The sequence below is a fragment of the Parambassis ranga genome, chromosome 5 (assembly GCF_900634625.1).
Source record: "Parambassis ranga chromosome 5, fParRan2.1, whole genome shotgun sequence".
Lineage (NCBI taxonomy): Eukaryota > Metazoa > Chordata > Actinopteri > Ambassidae > Parambassis > Parambassis ranga.
The window spans coordinates 23,445,964-23,468,436 of NC_041026.1; the positions used below are offsets into that span (position 1 = coordinate 23,445,964).

The 22,473-nt window shown below is 44.0% G+C and overlaps 1 protein-coding gene across 4 annotated transcripts in view; it reads left to right on the top strand.

The window, feature by feature from the left end:
- The window catches only part of plxna1b (plexin A1b), a 159,827-nt gene that overhangs the window by 8,856 nt on the left and 128,498 nt on the right, over nt 1-22,473 (top strand). For all 4 annotated transcript variants that reach the window (XM_028405120.1, XM_028405122.1, XM_028405121.1 and 1 more), the window contains exon 2: nt 20,656-22,105. In XM_028405120.1, the coding sequence (XP_028260921.1) occupies nt 20,924-22,105 (1,182 nt within the window). In that variant the 5' untranslated portion in view covers nt 20,656-20,923. The remainder of the gene's footprint in view (nt 1-20,655; nt 22,106-22,473) is intronic.

Here is a 22,473-nt window from a genome sequence, read left to right on the forward strand (position 1 = left end):
AAGGAGGACGAGCATGTGACGAAGCAGCCAGCAAACATGAAGGAATGCTTCAGCAATGCCATTCAGCTTTCGTTGGGCCGCTGCATTCTAAATGAAATGAGGTGTGTGACTTGTGACTGGTGTGCTGATGCGTGTGAACTGGGAGGAGTTGCTTCCTTTCTGTCCAAGTCTTTACCTCTTGGAGCTGTCCTCCCCTCCTTGCCTCAGCAAGATCCATGATTTCCATTGGTTTCCATTGCATGTGAAGGAATGCGGCTGCACTGGTTGATCAGCTAGTCATTGTTACCCGAGTGTGACCTCATTTGGCTCTTGAGATCATCGTGACATGGCCTCTGGTGCACCAGCAGACTCGCTCGTCTTGCCCTTTGACACATGACAGATGGTATTTGTCCAAATGGAACTTCAGGCCGCTCCAAATGTTGAACGAAGCTTGAAAACAATGGTGATTAATTTTAGAATGCACAAACAGGAAAGAACAGGTTGCATTTTTCACCTAATATATCATCAAACTGAAACATACTTAAGAATGTAGTCACACAGACATGTTTGGGAGCCATTACCGCATGTTGTAGTTGTTTTTAGATCTTTCAGGAGGCGCACCTCATCCTGCCCTAGGCAATCACAGTCAAAACTTGGCCACAACACAGACACTTTTTCAAAAGTAACCCATCTCCCAGTCTGCTTGTATCTGCGTCAACATAAAAGCTCTGAGTGTTTGGATTTGTGAAAGGGTGGGATAGGAGGAATCGGAACAAAACGATGCCAGAGTCTGCACCTCGGCCAGAAACAGCTGAGGGAAAAGAATAAGACATCCGAGGGGTGAGGGAGGGAACTTGGCAGCGTCGACTAACTCAGAACAGCAACAAGGCGGCTCGCACCAAAGAATAATAAATAATGTTGTTGCTGAGAGGGGCTCTTGTATGCAAGGCAGGGCAAGAGGAAGAGGAGAGGGTGTGGGGAAAGAAGGATGACAAAACCTGAGGGGAACTGATTCAAACTTTAATTAAGGTTTGAACGCAGCATTGGAACAGCTGCTGTTGCTTGCGCCACCCTGCCACACTGGCTTTACTGCTTTTTTTATTTGGAAGCCAAACAGATGTTATGAGGGGGTGGTGACTTTATCGGACGGGAGCTTTGGTTTCGGGGAAGAGGAGGAAATTACACTCACCCTGTCTCATTGGTGATTTTAGAAAATCAGCAACGATGTCACACACTTTTCACCGCAGAGTGACCCTGTGATATCTTGTCAGCTGCCCCACATTACAGTATGATGGTGACTGTGCGGGCATCTTTGTTAAAGCACTCTTAAGCAATTACTTAAATCAGTATGATTTTAAGTGAAAGGCTCATTGTGCACTATAAAAAAATAAATTGTAATCAAAATCAAGTGACCGCTCACATACTAAAAGGCAATAATGCATACATTTGAGAATTTCATTTCTGGTTACATAAATCAACTCGAGTCCTTCATGCCAACTGTAATACTAAGATTTGTGCTCTGTCTGTTGTGGTCAACATTGGGGTATGCCAGCTATGTTCACTGGAGCTCAGTGTGACACTCTCAGGTGCTTTTCAGACCAGCCTGTGGCTCTGTGGTATTTCAGCCCCTGCCCCCTTCTACTGATCCAAGTGTCTGTCATCATCAGCATGAAGAGATCCCATTTGGTTGGGCTTGCTCACCTCCCTTATCTGTGTGTCTCTCCCCCCTGCTTTCTCTTTCTGTCACTCTACTATGGAGGACGTGATGAAAATGGCCGTTTAATCATGCAGAGAGGTCAACCAATCAAAGGGCCCGGGCCGAGTGATTTAAAGGCCTATTCAGAGCACAGCTGGAGGAAGAGGAGAAGGGAGAGCGACAGGCACAGAGAGCGACGTGTTGGGGGTTGACTGCTGTATGGCGCAGGTCACCTCTCATCCACGTACCTCTGGTCTCATCTCACTAATAATTGCCTTGATAGATTGATGTACGGCCAGTGAGATGAGTGGATAGAGGGCGGAGAGGCAAAGTCATGCACATGTTAGTCAGCTGGCCTGCTTGTGATGAGACATATGTACACACCAAACGGCAATATAGACCCACATCTTACTCTTTTTGATTTGAGCTTCCACAGTTACCACAGAGCTCCCAATTAAAAACACACACACTGTCTGCAGACAGGACAGTTCTCACCTGAATGTCAATGGGTAAGTATGACGGATGGTTGGGAGGGGCAGAGGAAGTAAAGACAGAAAGTAACAGTTATTGTCTCCTGTCTTAAGGCCCTTTTATGCACATACACCCTCTGGTATCAGAGTTTTGAATTAGATTATATATGCATGGTCAAACCATGTTCAGCCATTTATTTTAAACATAAAACTCCTTGTCACAGTTGTTCACACAAGACCTTGGTTTTCATATTCATTACTGTGGAAAGTGGAACTTTTATAAGAGCTTGTAAAATTCTCTGCACTTAACAGGATTAGCACGTTTCAATGTCAATTAAGGTGGTTACAACAAGGCAGACCATGCAGCTTATGTCTGACTGAAGATGCCCTTATTCTCTATGAAAAGTTATGCAACAAGTTCTCCATCTTAAAGAGTAGAGTATGAGCAGTGTCAGTAGCCAAGAACTGGAAACTTGACAAGCAAAAACTGGTATTATTTCCTTTATGTCTCATCATTGTGTTGGTGCTGTTTTAATGGGTCTGGTTTATTTCTCCAGAAAGCACTCATGCATGGCTTGATGGTCTCTTTTAGCAAAGCTAAAGCCACGTGTTGTGTTCAAGCAGATCTGATATTATTTAAGTTGTGAATTGCAGGCACAGCTATGCTTGCATTGTGAATTTAGGAAGTGTAGTATTTTGCTTACTGAACATGAGAATAGAGGAATGGTACAGAAAGATTGAAGGGACTTTTACCCTGTCCTGACAGGGGTATTGCCTGATCAACTTTATTGAGTCAACAGTATTGACTTCACCTTCAGTTCACACGCCACCTTGACATGGCAATTTTCCCACAAGGTTTGTAGGTGAAGCTTAAATGTTTGAAAAGGATGACTGTGACTCCTGCCCTGTCTTTTCTGGCTGTCTCTCTTCAGTGTTCCCCTCTATTGTTTTGCCTTGTTTTCCTTCCTGTTTGCCTGTAGGATGAGGATTGCTTAGCTAACTACTTCCAGCCCATGTTAAATTTCGGTAACTGTTTTGGATTCATTTGGTGTGCCCTGATGCATGGCACTGGTACCAAACTGCACTAAAAGTGTTGTTTGCAGGTGTTGTTGGTGATGAGTGGAATGTATTTTCTATGTTGTGATGGTTTCCTTGAGGTCAAGGTGGAACCATCAGTTGCATTTGTCAGCACCAGTCATGATTTAGTCAAGAAAGTTTGAGAACGTATCGGTGTGTATCAGCGCTGCAGTGTTCAGCAGTACAGATTTCTTTACTTTGTGCTCATTGTGTCCCTGCTTGTGTTTCTGATACAGCCAGTGAGTTAGTATTTGTGGAGTGCCACTCCAGCAGATAGCTGGCCTCTTGCTCTCTCTCTCTTACTCTCTCTCTCCGCCTCCCTCCCCTTCTCTATGACCTTGCGTTGGCGTGTGCTGATGAGCGCTGAGTGGATACACTCATGAGTGGTGTGTGTGTGTGCATGTGTGTGAGGGCTAGAGAAACCGTGGGAGCTCCATTTGTTGTGTAAATGCAAGCCGCTAATTGACTGCCGGGCACGCAGCCTCTCCTTCAGCGGCTGAACCCTGCCCTCCGCCGGGTCCCGGGGATCCTGCCAGGGGAATGTTTGCCCTCTCTCTCTCTCTCTCTCTCACACACACAGATATCCGCACACGCTCACAGCAACCTCCCCTTCTCTCTTCTCCTCTTCTGGAGCAGGTCTGGCACTAGGCCAAAGTGAGGATGGGCACGGCACAGGCTGTGTGCCGGGCTCTGTTCTCGGTCTGTCTCTGTGTTAAGCTCTCATAATGAAAAACTACAAAGCACAATCATAATAACACACTAGGCTTTTTGACAGTTTCTCATCTCCGCAAATGTCCAGATCAGTCAGACCAGACATAAAAAATGAATACTAAGTCTCTGTAAGGTCTGAATGTCCCATGTGTGAATAGAGTAGGTAGTTGTCCAAAGCCTCTTTGAAACAAAACTGTATTTCCAGTAGCGAGAATGCATCCAGACAATCTCCTGCTGTGTGCTCCATGTGTGAAAGGGCAACTCCGGACAATGTCTGAACCTTATCCTCTGATACTGTAAAGAGTTGATTTGTGAAACAAACATGCTTAGAATTAGCTGAAATAATAGGCAATACTTTTAGATAGTTCTTTTTTTGACGCATGTACTGATTTGACCTCACAAGTAATTTTTTTGTGTGTCAAAAGAATTATAAGCAATAAGATGCCCTGCCTCAGTTTATACAAAGCAGCAGGGCCAGAAATGGTTAATGGTGTCTCTCTCGCCACATTTGGCGGTTTTCCAAACTTTTTTTAATCTAAAGCAACTAGTGACTCTCTCTGGTGACGTTTGGAGACTGACGTGAAATCATTCTGCAGTCAGGCTACTGTCCTCGACGAGCAGCGACTGTGAGCTCCTCCCCCGCCTCAAAACACTCACAGCCGGTCAGTCTCACTGTAGCTTCATGCAGCAAATCAGCTGCAGGCAGAGCAGAGAGGAGACCCACACCACTGAACATGAGCTGTTTAGTTTGTTTAATAAAAGAACAAGGTATAGACCTGTTGTATAGGAAAGGTTATCTTAAATGGCTTCTGTTATGATCTGGTGCTATATAGAAATTAAAAAGAAATGAAATTGACTTGACCTGATATAATGATAGGGGAAACACTGAACTGATTCTTAAATATGGTAAATGTTGGATAAATAGGCTATATTTTGTGCTCATCTATGGTATTTCCAGAGTGTTAAAAGTAGAAAAATCCTCAACAATGTGAACCGAACCAAACCGAAAACCGTGACCTCAGAACCGTGATACGAACCGAACCATGGATTTAGTGAACCGTTCCACCCCTAGTTACCATGTAAGCTGCATGCTTCCCAGAACTCTCTCTCTAAGACAGAAATTTGATTCTAGTTGGACAGGATGACACGGAAATCTGTCAAAGCCTATATGGGTTGTGATGTATGCCTCTGCATCTGAAAATGTCCTTATCCAGTTGCGGTGGGTGATGTGAAGGGATGCGAGCTGAAACACACAGAGGAAGGTTGTTGTTGCTGTGGTTAGAAGTGTGGAAATGCAATCAAAGTTACAAAGCTTTCATGGAAAATGTACACACGGGACAAGACCTTGCATGTTCAAATGTTCCTAGCCAATTCTATTGTTCTGCCGATGTAAACATCTAGGAGCACAGAGAGAGCAACAGACAAACGATAAACTGACACACTTTCCTGTAACAGTCTGTTTAGACTGTAAACACAAAGGAGCAAGTGTGTGCCTGTGTTTCTGAGTGGGTGCGTACAACACTATACTGCAAAGGAAATTGAAAAGATTTTACATCATGAAACATCTCGTGGTAGGAAGCGTCCAAATGTCAGCTCTGTCACTTTTCGTTCCTGGCAGTTCAGAAATGTTAAAAATGCAGCAAATTGGCTGCAATAACTGAATGAACTCAGTCGTGTAGTAGAGAGTTGGTTACATGCTCTGTTGTGTTCAGCTTGTCATGTTATATTCACTCTGTACTTTACAGTATTTGTTCCTGGTATACATGATGGTACTTGACTTGGAAAGCTGGCCCCCACTTATATACAAAGGACTATAATTTTAGGCTTATTTATTTCGATGACTGCGAATGAGAGACAAAGACACAAAAGCAAGGATTTCACATCAAGCTCACCACTTATGCTCCAGAGACAACAACAATAGGATTAGCTGGCATGTTAAAGTACTAAGGCCTTGGCCAAGCCTCTTATGCTGTCACAAGGTCTTTTATGTACGTGTTAATGTACGCACCTGTTATTTCGGTATAATAAAGTGCCTTTGCTTTGGTGTTTGCAATAAAAACCTGTGCATGTTTAATTTTTCCTTGATATGACATCTGTTTGGATCTCTTACAATCAAATACATTTTTAATGTTTGTGACACTGTGGATTTCTCAGGTCAAGATGACTGTCTCCTCTGCCGTTTGTGTTTACATTTCACAGCTTAATGCACTGAGCCAGTGGAGCTGTTAATTCCCAAAGTTGTCCAACAAGGCTGATTCACCACAGTTACAGCAGAAGAGCAAGAATAGCTAGTTTGTTCAAGTAGGAACAAAAACAGAAAGTGGAAGGCAGGAAGAAGATTTCATTGGTTGGGAAGTTGATCATTATTAAAACAAATGTATTTCCTGTTTTGATTCCCACACTAATCTCCACCTCTGCTTTGCAAAAGCATTTGCTGCCAATAAAGTTTATTGAATCAGATCGACTTTATGTGGAAGTGGAGAGGGAAGATGGAAAATGCCAGGGTTGCTGCTGAGTGGGTTGAGGGAATGAGAAGTGGAAGCAAAACTGAAAGATGCACAAAACTTTGAGCAATGGGAGAACGTAACGGAGACGGGGAGTGAGCAAATTGCTCCTTTCCCCCTCCCAGCTATACCAGCAGTATTGCAGCCAGACAGGCACTGTTGAATCTGAGTCAGCGAGAGTTGAACTGGGGCCCTAGCCTATAGCCCCAGGGCTGCGAGTAACACACATACACACACAGACTCAACACAGGCACAGTGTCAGACCTGTCGCCCTATTCTCCTCAGCCCTCCAGCTCTAGCCCTAACTATAGCTGTTCAGCCAACCACTCTTAATTAGTAGCTGCTGCTGCCGCCTGCCCTGCCCCGGCGCCACTGTGGAAAAGCCCCAACCCCACGTCTGTGTGTGTGGTGAGATTCAGTAAGTGCTTATTCGGTACATCAGCTGCTGTGAAGCTGCATTTCTGTGATATTACAGGTGAAACAGGAAGAGCAAAGCAAAGACGTTGCTTTGCTGTGTTTGCTCAGCCGATGATGTGGTTTAGTGCATCACATTCTTGCACAGCATTCTCCATTGCAGAGAAAAATGCATGCAAAAATGCATGAGTGCCACTCTTTGAAGATCATTGAGTAAGTGCAGGTGAATAGATTTGTGTTTTAAGAGCCAGAAGAGAACCAAAGGAAAAACAAGCGTTCCCTTATTTCTGATGTTCTGGGAGCAGAGTTGTAACTTCAGTTTTAGAATCCTGTTTCGCTGTTGTTCTTGTTGGGGTTTATGCCTATCCAGAGGGCCAAGTGTGTGCATAGTTGTGTGTATTTATTGTTTGAACACTTAGCTGTACTTAAATGACCACAGCAGACAGATAATACTACACACAATACTCTGTCCTGCTCACTCTTCAAGTTTAAACACTCTATATCTTCCCCTTCCCTGCTTCACATCAACCCTGTCATGTTCCCAGTACAAAGCGGCAGTGAGTTTCGTCTCTCAAGCCGTGGATCAGGCTGACACATTTCTCCCAGAGGACCCACCCCAGTACAAACACATAGCTGGAATAACTTTGCCAGCCAGCCACCACAGCCGCTGGCCCTGCTAATCAAGACCATATTACGAAGAGAAAGGCGGAGAGAGAAGACTAGCTTAGCTCAGCACAGGAAGCATACACAGCTGGAAGACAGACAGTGAATAAAGTTTAACTAGCCCCACATGTGTGCGTTCAGTACACACACACACAATCAGATCTGTTCCTGGAGAATCACAAGCCATAGCCCAGCAACACAGTGACCTAAATTAGTGGCATTGCATCTCCCTTTCGCTCTCAGGCTGGATCTAGGCCACGCAGTCAGGCTTGCTAGATGAAGCACCTCAAGCATCATCAGCCATTGCTATCCATTCGTACACACAATCGCAACAGCCCATACATTGATGGATGACTGACAAATCCTTTGTGAAGTGAGAGGTTTGGTTGTGTGCTCTGCCGGGAGCTTGTAAAATAAATGCTCACAGCATGGTGCTGCAGTGGAGGCTTTCCAGGATTTTTCCTATTTGACATGACAACAGCTTTAAGAAGGTTTCAGTGGTGGTCAGAGCGGTTGTGGTCACTCTACATAATCTGTCGATCTCTTTTACTTCGAGATTTTTCATCCCTCCTGCTCCTTCCACCGTGAATCAGCTTACAGAGAAGCATCGTGTTCTGGTGTGCTAGTTAAGCCCCATATGTAGCTAGACAATATCTGTTCCTTAGTGACAGACTGATGCGTGTGAGTACCCAAAAATGAGATCAAATACAGACTGCCGGGTTTGATTTTGTCTTTAAACCTCCTGCATCTGCTTTGCAAACAATTTACTGACCAGTCCTCATAAGCACTCAGCTCCCAAAGTCCTGCTTTTTCTCCATCTGTCGTTACAGGAATTAATGACCTGCTCCATGAACACAGTTAATTGTGGCTTGTGTTTGCGCTGCATACTGTTGTGGTCTGCAGCCACTGAATTATGTTTTTTTTCTCCCCACAAAGTTGTCTGCATTTTGAGAAAGATTTTCATTTGCATTTAAGATGCTAATGTAGCCTTTTGAGTGAGCAGAAATGGCTGGAGTGTGCCGGCGCTTTGTTTTGTCAAAGTTATTCATTAGGTTTTAATAATTGCTGCCTGGTGCTTCATGCAAACACTGCTGGTAGAAATGGATTCATTTGGTTCTCTCCTCCAAAAGGTCAGGGCAAGACACCTCCCTAACACACCAATTCACAGTTCATGCATCATTTCTCTCAGAAAATGTGCTTTGAGCTGAAAACTCACTGTTTGTGTGTCTGTGTGTGAGACAATTGTTGAAATTCAAATGAGGCGTGCTTAGTTGGAATATTCCTCAAGAGAAAAGGAAGAGAGAGGATCTTCTGGATGTCTGTCCCCTCTGGCAGAGGGTGGGTAGAGGTCGCTGGTACCACTCCGGTGGCAGGTTCTTGTCGTTGCGTGAGTGTTAACCCTGCCCCCTTGTGAAATCACATGAGTTTCAACAAGCTCGAACAGATCATACAAGCCGTCCTTCAGCACATCAAGGGAAGGGTCAGCCGACCTGGAGAGGAAAGTGGATTGCTGCGTGGCAAAGGAGACCGGCTTAATGCTGAATCCCATTATCAAACAACCGTTTGTCAAATAATAGGTCAAGGCCCACTTGTACCAAAGACATATTAGGTTGTGGTTTAATTCCAGAGCTTTGTGGAGCTGATTTTGCCCTGTGCAAAGTAGTTCGATAGAGAACAAAGGTTGCTTCTATTAAGTCCTATCAGACATTGGACTTCAGGCAAAGCTTGATCTCTTGCTTTGCTGAGAATACACACACATAACACTGCTGGCAATACCAAGAAAGCATGCATAAACACAGCCTTTACTTTGCTTGATATTTGGACCAGTGCTAATGGTTGTTTATTTTTCAGTTACTTTGTGGTGGCATGAACGTACTGATTTAAGTATTTTTGCTTTGTCTGTCCTTTACCAATAAAAATTGCAGAAACTAAAAGCCCTCACCCGTATCTCCTGTCGTGCGATATATCCCAGCATTTCTTGCATCATTACCAACACCATCTACTCCACTTTGAAGAGGAGAAACCAAGCTTGCATAAATACTCCAACAATGTATGATAATGGCGAGCAAATGACGCCTCTGCCACATTTCCAATCTGCTTTGAAAGTGTAGCTGAGTGGCTGAAATAAGCGAGGGATCGGGAAGTTATGAGTGTCAGTAGGTCCCCAGGGGACCCTGCAACATGTCAGGTCATTTGCCTGGCCAGTATGGTGTGATATATTTGTACACTAAAGTGAAGCCGGCTTAATTGAGAATGCAGAGGAGGGGGAGAAAATGGTAGAGAGAGTGAGGTATTTATTCAGCAGACTGGGTTGTAATATAAACAGAGGGGTGACTTAATCAGACTGCGGCAAATAACATTTAAACACATTTAAAGCCACAGGGAGCAGAGGCTTTCTTACCTTTCTACGGGCGTGCCCCTGTGATGCCGTGTCTGTCATGCATAGTAATATTCTGACCTGAGACTAAAATTGCCAGTTTTGCTCATCTTCTCTGTAGGGTAGACTCTGCGTGGGGCTTTTATGGAGAAGTTTGTGAATTCTCTTGTCAGAAAGTTGGCAGGGAGAAGTGCACGTGAGCAGCATCAGGCCTGTAGCATCCACAAGACATAGCTGTTCCTCAGACCGTTCATATCTGGCTCAGTGTTGTGTTGAGCAAGGCCCTGATATATTTAGTCTTTGTTCTCTTTTCTGTCTTCTTCCCTCTCCTTGCTACTTTGTCTCTTGCATTCCTCTCACTCATCACTCTTCCTCTCATCTTCCCCCGCTCCCACCAGTCTCTCCTTATCACTCTTCCTCTGCGCTCATATTTCTGTCTTTCCAACACATCTCCCTCCGTGTTTTCTTTCTCTCCATGCCTGCTCTTATCCTCCTCCACGCTCTCCCCCTCCCTAGAGCTCTAGCTCACCATGGGCTCTGATGCTGTAATGATACTGACAAGCTCTTTGGACACAGTTTGGGCTTTTTGTCCCTGCACCGCTGTCACTTGCTACATTTGCACATAGAAATGACTAATGTAAACTTAGCGGGATACAAAGACTGCTGGACAGCCCTAGTATCCAGGCACACGCCCAGTTTACACTAGCCCTAGCTTTAAGAATTGTGCTGTCTGCCAAGGTGAAAGACAGTCTCTGTAATATGACCTAATGAACGTGTGCTCAAGGTCGCTGTATGTTTTGTTTTCTGTTGAACCTCCCTGCTCCCTCCCCGTCTGCCCTGGGACTGACTCACAATGGCTGATGTTACCCGTTTGTCTGGACTGACCAGTAGGCCCAGCCCTTCCTTTTGGGAAGGCTCCAAGAACAGCTGGGCGTCTCTCTGCTCTGATCATGAAGTGGGAACATTGGAATTACAGCTGCAATTCTAGTTAGACTGTAATGTCCAGTCTTTAAACATTAATATGTGTATCCATCTTAAACATAGCCAGGTTATTTTATTTCATTAGATAAACATAATTATTAGACAAAACTATTTAAGAAAAAAACACCTGCGCTTCACTGATATAAATAACTTTCACAACAGAGGTTGATTACTTGGGCCCAAACACATCAATATGACATGATTGAGGCAAAAAGTTGTGTTTAATTCCATATGTAGTCAAAATATAGTTATTAGAATGTGCAGATGAAATGAATATAAATAGTCATTATTGTTTACCTTCTTTTGCAATAGTGTCACAATCTATGCAGCCAGCTCAGCTAGCAGATGGGGACAGTTTGCATGATGCACTGAAAAAAACATTTATGTTGACCCAGTCTTGGCCATTAGATTGTTAAGGTAAGATACTACTCTTCCAAGTTAACAATGATGTATAACATGGCATGGAGAAGCATCACCTTGATGCCTGACTAGCTGACCTGGAGATAATAATGGAAGAGAATCTTTTTGTTTAAACCCATTAAAACAGAGTTTAGCAGTTATAACATGTTTCCTAGCTGCTCTTATTTAAAATGAAAAATGCTCAACTATTGGAACACTTGATTAAAAAATGTGGAATCCTTGTGAAAGTTGTAGTGTGAAGTATTGTTTTAGAGTACTTAGTTGATGTTGAAGTGGTGTTGGCTGTAGTTATGTGACAGATACTCAGTTGTCCACTAGCTAGAGGAGAAAAAAAAATCCCTTTTAGCTAAACATGCACAGACACCGTTCTCCTCTTATCACACTCCATTCCTCCTCGTTCTGCCTCACTGACTATCTGAAAAGGTATCGTCGACTTCTCTCATCTCAGTCCTCTATCCCTCCCTCATTTCTCTCTTATTTCCATCACCACACCTTTTCACCTGCACCATTTTCTCTCTTGTGTCTACCCATCTCCCACTTACATTATTACACTCTGTTTCACTCAACCTCTTTTTTTTCTTTGGTATTATTTCTTTCCCCCTTTCAGCCCATTATCTCATTCAGAAATGTTTTTTTAGAAGATTTCAGCCAGTAGATTTTATTTAATGTACATTTTGTCTGTCATGTAGTAGAGAATGTGTAACATGCAAAGTGTTATTACCGCACTTATACTGTTTGTGAATGAGGTATTAGTCACACACACACACACACACACACACACACACACACACACACACACACACACACACACACACACACACACACACACACACACCCACATGTGCACACACAAGCCACCACCGTCTCTTTCTCTGTCGCCGCCTCTATAGTGAAGCAGCGATGCATGCTGCCCTGTGTGTTGCGCTTCACCAAGAATACAGTATGTGCTGACGATCAGTGACAAGACAGGAAATCGCCAGAGCTCACAAGCCCCTATTCAGACACACACACACTCACACACACACTGTCTGCTGGCTTCAACAAAACAGGGCTCCTGAGCAAAAAAAAAAACGGGATAGATGCGCTTTCTTTGTTTCAGCTATGCAACAGCGCAACAGTAGATAATTGGCGTTGGCCTCACATGACTCAGATGTAACACAATGCCAAGCAGAATGAATGGTCCTGTCCCACTGAGTTCCTGGACATGATGGTGCCTTTGTGTGTGGTGTTTGTGCTGTCGCGGATATTCCTGTGTGTTGTTATGAGTCTGACCATGTGAGTCAATGTGTTTCTGGAGAAGAGTGAGAAACTTTGTAGTGCCTGAGTTATTTGGCTTAAAGAAGATATAATAAAGAGATATAAATAGCATATATAGCATCTTACATTGACAGTTGTTTCTCTGTTGAGGAATTGAACCCTCACTCCCCTCCATCTGTTGTCTTGTGACCCATCTGAGGATATAAATCGGCTAACACCATGTGACACAAGCCACACGCCTGTCTTAAAGCATTTAGAGCGGGGATGAAGCCATGCGGTCATAGCCAATGATATGGTTACTAATACTACTCAACAGCAAATATCCGGAAACAGCATTGCCTTAATGGACAAAGATGGATAGGGATGCCGTCTGAGTCAATAGGGAACCAGCCCAGATGCACTATGTGTGCTTATATTTGTGCGTCTGTGTGTGTATGCTGAAGTTGCAACAAAACAGGACATCTAAGTATAAACTTGATGATGTAATGTTTCAGAGAGGAAAAGTAGAACAGATGGTCAGTTTGTCTGTCAGTTCCAGTAAAAATATTAACTATATTGCATTTGATAGGACAGCAGAAAAATACAGCTGACAAAATATGAGCTAGATTAAGTCTTGGACCCGTGTCAAATCTTTTGAAGTGTTCAAGTGATATGTCGCTTTCTTCCTGATGTTCTTTCAATACAGTAGATCCAAAAGCTTTATCTAGAGATACATGGTTACATTCATCCTGTCACAGAAAAACAATGATGCCACAGATGTGATGGAATGGGTGGAGACTCAGATGCACAATCTATGCTGTGTAGTCCTCATTTTTGTTTTTTGATACTCAACTTTGGAAGGTGATCTGTCATTTGTAATATTTTCTCATTAGCTGCTTCTCTTGGCTTAAAGCTTGTAAATCATTTGTGCAGCACTGATAAAGTTGTCATCCATATAGCCTGCTTCCAAAAATGGGAGGCTACCTTTATGGCACCATTAAAATAAAAGGAGCCAGTGATTGTTTTTAATACCTTTCTCCTTGAAGCAACTCCTCTACCACCTCCTCACCTCCATCGCCAGCTCTGATCATTAGAGAAGATTTACAACAGTGTATGTGTTTTTACAACAATCAACAGTCCAAGTTTGTACAAAGCAGTGTAGCACAATCCCACTCCAGCACCCTGAGGGTCAAGGGTCCGCCCAGCTCATAAATGTAAGGTGCAAGGCAGAGAAAGTAGAAAGAGGGAGTTACAGTTAAGGACAGCAGTTTTTGGTAATAAGCTGTTTTGGGCAGCTCAGGCTGCATTCCATTATAGTGAACTCAGCAAGCAGAATATAAGTAGTGCTATGGAGGAATGTGCAACTGTCACATTGCAAGTGGAGAGTTTAGATTAAAGGAGTTGTGGTGTTTTTGATTGTTATCATCATTGGTCAGAAACTTTTGCTGATAGAATCATTTTCTTTTCTGGTTTTGACTCTTTAAAATTTCATTTGCAGAAATCACTTCCAGTTGTCATTTATATAGCCGACAAGCTGCAAGTTACGTTGTAGGAAATGAGGCTTAGAAACACTGGCCAGTTTAATGGGGGAAGCCATATGTGGAAACTGAATTGTAGCCTTTAAAGTTCAAGTCAGTTTTGTTGGTAATGAATGTGTTTTTTTTAAGTTAGAATGCGTTTTAATAGATAGCTGTTTAGAAAAGAAAACAGTTGGCTAAGTTAAAAGTAAAAAGTGCAGTTCCCAAGTGTGAAAAACATCCTATTTATCCTGCCAAGCAAGATATGCTGACAGTGAGATCAAGTTAACAGCCGGCTGTTGCATGTCATCACCCCCCTCTGATCATTACTGTTGCTGTTCTCTTAAAGCCATGTCAAACAGAAACAGCTTTGCCTTTATGCTTCAGACAATAGTACGGGCTTAGTGTGATTTTACCTTTGTTAGCTGGTGGTGAAACGCTTAGATAGTTACTAAACCTCACCCACAGCAGCGTAGGCCACTTGCATAGGTTACAGCTATAATTCATCCTTTCCTAGGCACACTCTGGCCTTGACCTACATATTGCCTACCTCTCCCACCTTCTCTCTCTCTCACTCACTCTCTCTCACACACACACACACACACCGGATTTGTCATGGAAAGAAAGACCCAGTCGTACAAACACAGTCGAGAGATTAAGAGTAAACCACTAATCTGACGCTGCCTGCATCAGTGTGTTTGTGTGTCTGTTGTGCTCCTTTTTGAAATGTGGGCAGGTTTTATGTGATGCCTGGTTCAACACAGTGTCATTCTGCTTTAGCCTGTGGAATGAAGGCCTTTTGTTTTGTGAGGAATTTCACCCTGGAGAGAAGAAACAGGGAGGAGAAAATGAGCTTCCACGATCATGCTTTCAGATGTGGCATTTTAGCAGTTTGTATTTTATATTTTGTATTTCTGCTCTGCACTGTGAGTCTACGATGTAAAAACATGATGTGGAGGAAAGTCTTTTGGTAAATCTGACAAAGAAAGGGAGAGAGGCTGAGTTTAAATGCATGGAGAGTTATGGGGTAGAGCTAAAGAAGGAGGCAAATACAGTCTGTCTGCTCTTCATGTGTTATTATAATGACAAGGGCTGCATGCCTGGGACACAGCCAGGAGCGCTCATCCCTGTGTTCACCAGCCAAATCAGACGCGATGTTCAAAAACCGTTCAGAGCATTGAGATGGTGGCGTTCTCCATCCAGCCATCTCTAACTGCTTAGAAATGGCTGTTTCTATCATTCCCTTTGACAGAACTTAATGAAATTCAAGCGAGAATGTGTGCTACAACACCTGTTGCAAATATAACCTTACATGCAACTATGTGTGGTATGTGTTTATGTGACGAGGTGACCACATGGAAGTTTGTCCACTGCACTCTCTGCATTCCAGTTTGGAGTTGACTTGGTGGCACAGAGTGTGTGCATATGCACAGGTGCATGTGTACACCGATGTCTAACACAAGCACACCCACACAGCCACACGTGACGCATGTCTGCATATAATCCCATTTACCTCTGAAAACACAAGTGAGTGTGTGTTTATTGTTGCAGGGAATGAGGGTAGGAAGAATTTGTGTGATGTAGTGCCCACAGTCTGTCTCCTGTCTCAGAGTGGCAGCTGTCACACACACACACACACACACACACACACACACACACACACACACACACGCACATCTGTTATCCACACAGCACATTGGGTGTCAGGGAAGCAGTTGTCCTTGCGCTTACTGCTGCTCCAGGCCTTGATAGTCTGGCAGCTTCTACTGTCGTCCTTGTGCAGGCTACTGATTTAAGCCTGGCAAACAAATAGTGGGGGACTCCGATATATCAGTCATAACAAATGAATGAACAAAAAATTGCAGTTGTGTAAAGTCTTTTTTATGTATTTTTATGCTTTCAGTGGTTGTTAATTATCATGTTTTATGACTTCATAGCTCATAATACTCACAAAAAACACACATTTTACAATCTTGAAATTCCATCACTCCACCTTGTAAAGCAGCTGCTGTAAAGAATTTATTCTTGGCTAACGCACAAGATTAATATAGAGCAGAACAAGGACAGAGGTGCAGTCTGGTGTTTCTACTTCATAGCCTTTTCGCAACTCCTTCATGTCAAGGGTATCTAGACAAGTCTAGATCAGGTTGCATCAGTCCTGCCGGGCTGATGGCTTGAACGTCAGCCCAGCAAGGTGTTTTAAAGACAGGGGCCTCAATTTGTTCCAGCGCCTGACTTCCTAACAGACACACACACGCTTGCATAGACACTACTTTTGTACTCTGGAACAAGGCATTTGTTTTGGCAAGCCACCTGCCACAGAGAGGGAGAGAGAGAAAGGGCACAGGCGCTTGTCCTCCTGAAACTGATTTACGTTGGCACTAAAACAGAACTCGTAAGGACTTTTTATGTGGCCCAAGGCTTGCCAGTCAGCTTGTTCCCCCAGCCAAGGCAGGAAGGAAATGATACTAGATACTAGAACATACAATACTCCTTTATTGTTCGACCACTTGAAAATTGGTTTCACCACCTCTAAGGACAGTTGATTCTGCACATAAAAGCATTGGCTCATTTTTTTCCATTTTTTTGTATCACAGAATGTAATTTTCCTATTTTGTAATGACACTAGAAATGGATATTAGATCTTAAAATGATGTTTCCTGGTTATCCTGACCTCGGGGACAGTCTAGAAATACTCTGTAGATTCGGTTATTAATGCTGCTGTCATCCAGCTGAACAAGAAGGTCCTTATAAACAAATTTCCATATCCGGTGACAGATGGGCCTGGATATTTTTTTGATAATATTCCAGTAATCCTCAGTAGAGGAATGATTGATTTATTGCAGTGAGATTTGAAGTTGTGGTGTGTTAAGAGGACTGTTTTAAGCTTTAGTGTGGTTTAGATTGGTGGTCTGACCCCCTCCGATCCCTCTCAGCCCCTGAGACAGTCTCTGAATGGGACATATGTCTGGCTGCTAGACAAACCAGGCTGCAAATGACTAGCCATGTCTACCTGCAGCGGATGTGTGTGCTAGAGCGACAGAGACAGACACACACAAATACCAAAATAGTTTCCAGAGCAGCCCACATACTCTACCCTGTAATAACTTCAGACTTTTTGTGTGTTTTTGTCTGCGAGTGCGTCATCTGTTCAGGGATTGCCACTCATTCCCCTGTCAGTCGTTCCGTCAGTGTTTCGGGGGATGGTAATCCATTCTTCCCATATGCAGATAGTGGCGCTGAGATTAGGCAGACCCTGGGAGAGGATTAAGGCTTCAGGGCTTGGCTCCTCTTCTATCTCGCCTCCTCTCTAACCATCCAACCCCCTCCTATCACCGCCCCTCCACACGCTTCCTGCCGCCTCCTTGCACTGTTCAATCGCTTGCCCACCCTGAGCCCATCTCTCTTTCCTCCCCTGGGCAAATATCCAATCTCTGAAGTGTGTTAGCAGCTGAGTGAAGAGGTGGAGGGCAGATTAGGATAGAGACTCATTTAGTTTTTGCACATCTGTGTTTTCATTTGCCTTTTGGATGATTTTTATTATTTATGCCTTTACTGGAGACAGAATTTGTGCATGTGTATATATATATATACCATTTGAAAGGGCGTAGTGGACACGTGTGGGTTAGTGTGTGCCTTCTAAACTGTATTGCAGTCACCTTTATGCTGTGGTTGGACTATAATAATTGACTTTGACTCTGTGTGAATTTGCATTAATTTTAAGAGCTCTTCTCTTATTTACTCACATCTTCGTCCTTGCTCTTTTCTCGGTTCCACCCTATCTCCTTGTTTCTTGTCCCAGATGTGACCCACATGTTGCAGCACAGAGGGCAGAGAATTTGTCTGAGTGCTGCTCTTCTTCCTTTCTCATCATCATCCCTCTCTCACCACCTTCTGCTCCTCTTTCTCCCGTCCGGTGTCAAGCTCTGTAATTGATATGCCACTGGCAATAAATCAGCACAGCTTTACGCTCTGAGCAGCGACCGTTATCTGAATAAACAGGGTATGCCTTTTTAAAGAAGAGTATGAACTACCCACCTCACAACTTGACAAGTTTCTGGAATTTCCTCATCAAAACACATCACCAAACAGAAATGAAGCCTTTCCTTTTTGTCCTCCTCCCCTTTAAACCATCTTTCTAATTCTGATACCTATAGGGATGCAGTACCATCCTGTCATTTGATAGGATGTGCCGATATCAAATCCAATCAGCTCAGCCCCTTACAGCACACCATCTCTAATGCTTTTCTCTGATGTGATAACGCCCTCTGCTCCCCCGGTATGGAGGCTACCCATTCCCAAAGCCGCAGAGACACTCTCCGGCCCGAAATGATTGACATGTTTTTCCTTGATGGTGCCAGATATGGCTCACAACCTTCTTCCAGTACTCGTCCCACTATTTCACGTTTGCTCTGGAGGAAATTGAAATTGAAGAGGGTTTGGCAGGATAAAGATAGAGACAGAAAATGCAGAAATTTTAGGCAAAAAATATGTGTAAGAAGCCAAGAGAATAACTATGTCCTCAGCAGCTGGGCAAGTTGGTTGCAACAGGGTATGGAAATAGGGGGACTGAAGGTGAACCCATCATCAGTGTGATTTGTTTATTTACACACACCCATACACACCCATATAAGTCATTAGTTTTATAACATGTAGGTGGATAACTCTGTCTTCATTAACATTTGTTTGTTAAAGTGTGTTTTATGATGTCATTGTCTCATTGCCCAGATAGATAACAAGCAGCCACAGACCCCCAGATGCAATTTGTTGTTCGATGCACACTCTCTTACATCAAGCTGTTGCTGGCCTAAATGAAGAGGAATTACAGCAGCAACAGTTTTTTTTCAGGTTCTCTCTCATTCGTTATCGGTCTCTCTCATTTGCTCACTCGTGCACTCTGCCTCATTGTGTCTTTGCCTCACTTGGAAATGACAAAGGAAAATGAGGCAGCCGGCCTCCCTACGCGCTGCCACGCTTTAAATTGACATCTGCTCTCGTCGCACAGCACGGCTGTACTGTTGAGCAAGAAATTAGTTTTTTTTATAGGCTGGCTCGTCACTTTATTGCAGCTGCTTATGTCGAAGAGGCCGCGATCCGCGTCGAGTCTATTTAATCTCACAGAGTGGAGAGTGGGGGTATATCAGATAACTGCAGCTCAGGCCCTTCTGTCTGCAGTTTCCTTGCAGAGGTGCCTCGATCCACGGGGCTCCCCCGGTGTTTGATTCAAGGGAAGGTAGCCCAGCAAACAAAAAGGATTTGAGCTTGGCCAACAGACCACAGTTTTGTTCTGTTTAACCAGAATGCTTGTGACTGAATGAGAGCTCACCAAAAGGAGAACAGGAGGTGGAAACTGAGATAAGAAAACTCACATCCCTCTTCACTTCTCCTCTCTCTGTCCTCCTTCAGATTTTTGTCTGTTTCATGTTGTTGCCTCCCTCTTCCCCTTTTCGTGTCTTACTAGCTTCCTCATCTGTCTGTAGTGTCTCATCTTTTCTGATTTGGTATGGCCATAAAACACCCTTCGAGCAGACACTTTGATAGTCAAGGTGAAATTGAAGCGTGGGGTCCCTGGGAGAGTTGCGTCCTGCTTTGCATAATCAGCATTTACAGGAGAACTAATGTCCTGGTATTGCAGGAACATGATTGGCCTGTCAAGCAGCAGCATGCTCCCCATCATCATTGTGTTGTTGTTGTAGAATGCCCAAAGGAGCATACTGTCCCTGTTGACTCCTCTGCTTCTCCTCCTTGTCCTTTACCTTCCTATATATGATATCATACCTTTAATTTATAATTTATCTTATCTGCATGGGACACCAACTATGAGACTTATTTTGGGTTGTGTGAAATTTGTTTATATTGTCGTGAAAAGCATAATGAAAGCAGACTAAGTTGAGGTGTGATTTCAAGGCCCACACTTTTTTTTCTCAGAAGTAGCTGCGATGAAGAGACAGTGACAGCAGTGAGGAAGAAAGAAGGGCCCATCTCATTAATATGTGGGCAGTGTTATGACTATGCTTCACTTTACTTAGATTTTGGTGCTATATATTGTTTTTCGTAGCTCCATCAGGGGCAGCAACCTGCCGTGCTGCCACGAGAGCCCATTGCCTGTTTATAGTTGCCAGAACCGCAGTTGTAATTACTGTAAGGGGTTACTGGATGGTGCGCTGATGCTATTCAAACCTTGACAGGAAAGCCTTAAAGCAGACCTGGCTATAAATTGCCTGCTGTCAAGGTAACAGTGCCCACTGGCTCTTTTTCAAGAACACACCTCCTCCAAAGCCACCATGGCAACGTTGAAAGCTATGAAATATTAAAGAGTTCAATGTTGTGAGTCTATAACTCATTCTCAGACTCGCATTATGTGTACAGAGCCTTTAATAATCGGCCCGGGCCTCCCCTACATCTTCACTCATAATTAAATACCGACACACATTTGCCTTCCAGACTTGATTTGATATCATTTATTTAGCAGTGGGGCAAATGTCAGCCTGAGTTTTTTCTAATTTTGGTTGTGCAATTTTCAGGCCTTTTAGGTCTCTGCCTTCTGGATGCATAATCAATAGGAAATGTTCCTTGGACACTGAACATGTTTTTTCTTTTTGCCTTGCAGGGCTCCCACCTCGTGCCTGTGTGGATGATGTTCCTGATGACTGCTCACAACGCTTAAAACAGGACAGTGGATCAATAGGAGTTCTGTTTCCTCTTCCCTAATCCCTCTCTCCCCTCAGATTGTCTACCCGTATTCTTTGACAGAAGAACGGAAAAGAAAGAAAATCCTGACTTGGGACCTGGTACCAGAGCCTGCACTCCTCCTCCTCCTCACCCTCCTCTTTCTCCTTCCCCACCCCCCCTAAGCTTTGCCTCTGGACAGCCCAGATATGTGTCCCCTTGCTCGGTCAGTGGCTTCCCCTGGCCAGGGGAACTTGTTTCTCCTCTTGGGGCTTTTACTCATCATGAGCTCATCCTTCTCTGGAGGCCAACCCCCACCCTTCAAACGATTTGCCCCTAATGAGTGTTTTCTTACACATCTGGCCATCCACAACAAAACTGGAGAAGTCTATGTGGGAGCTGTCAACTGGATTTTCAAGTTGTCTAGCAACCTGACCAAACTGCGCAGCCACATGACTGGCCCTGTAGTGGACAATGAGAAGTGCTACCCTCCACCTAGTGTCCAGTCCTGCCCTCATGACCTGGCCCAGACGCCAAATGTGAACAAGCTTCTACTAATAGACTACGCACAGAATCGCCTCATTGCCTGTGGCAGCACCTCCCAGGGCATCTGTCAGTTTCTTCGTCTGGATGACCTCTTTAAGCTTGGCGAGCCGCACCACCGCAAAGAGCACTACCTCTCCAGTGTGGCAGAGTCTGGCACCATGTCAGGAGTCATCATAAGTTCCCCCAAAAGCCCTACTAGCAAGCTATTTATTGGAACCCCAATTGATGGCAAGTCTGAGTACTTCCCCACGTTGTCCAGCCGCAAACTGATGGAGAATGAAGAAAATGCTGACATGTTCAGCTTTGTATATCAAGATGAGTTTGTCTCCTCTCAGCTAAAGATTCCCTCGGACACTCTGTCCAAGTTCCCTGCTTTCGACATCTATTATGTTTACAGCTTCAGCAGTGAACAGTTTGTCTATTATCTAACAATGCAGCTGGATACGCAACTCACTTCACCTGACGCCAGTGGAGAGCAGTTCTTTACTTCCAAAATTGTCCGTCTCTGTGTGGACGACCCAAAGTTTTACTCCTATGTTGAGTTTCCGATTGGCTGCACTAAAGATGGGGTAGAGTACCGCCTGGTGCAGGATGCCTTCTTGGCTCGACCTGGCCGGCAGCTGGCCAACTCTCTGGGAATCTCAGAGAATGAAGACATCCTCTTCACAATATTCTCTCAGGGTCAAAAGAACCGGGCCAAACCACCCAAAGAGTCAGCATTGTGCCTGTTCACCCTGAGGAGGATAAAGGAGAAGATCAAAGAAAGGATTCAGTCCTGCTACCGCGGAGATGGGAAACTCTCTTTACCCTGGCTGCTCAACAAGGAGCTCGCCTGCATCAACTCGGTAAGCTCAAACCTTTCTCTCTTTCCATCAAGGTTCACAATCTCTAGATATTAAAACTTTAAGCATATATCTTAAAGACAATACATTTGTATAATTGCGCCTAGTTTTTGTCAGCATTCTTCCAAAAGACCTAGCCTTGCTTTTTTTGTTTGTAAAGATCACTGTTACTGGCCTACATAAATTAACATTTAAAAGTTTTTAAAGGTCTCATTTTTTTCTCCTGCTCCCTACCTTTCCACTTTTTCTACACAGTTCCTCTCTGCACACAACCTCTTGGTTCTTTGATTTAGTCAGACAGGGGACATCATTAGCCCAGTCCCCTGGATTTGTGAAATGTCACTCAAGAGGGGCACTCACGCACACACATG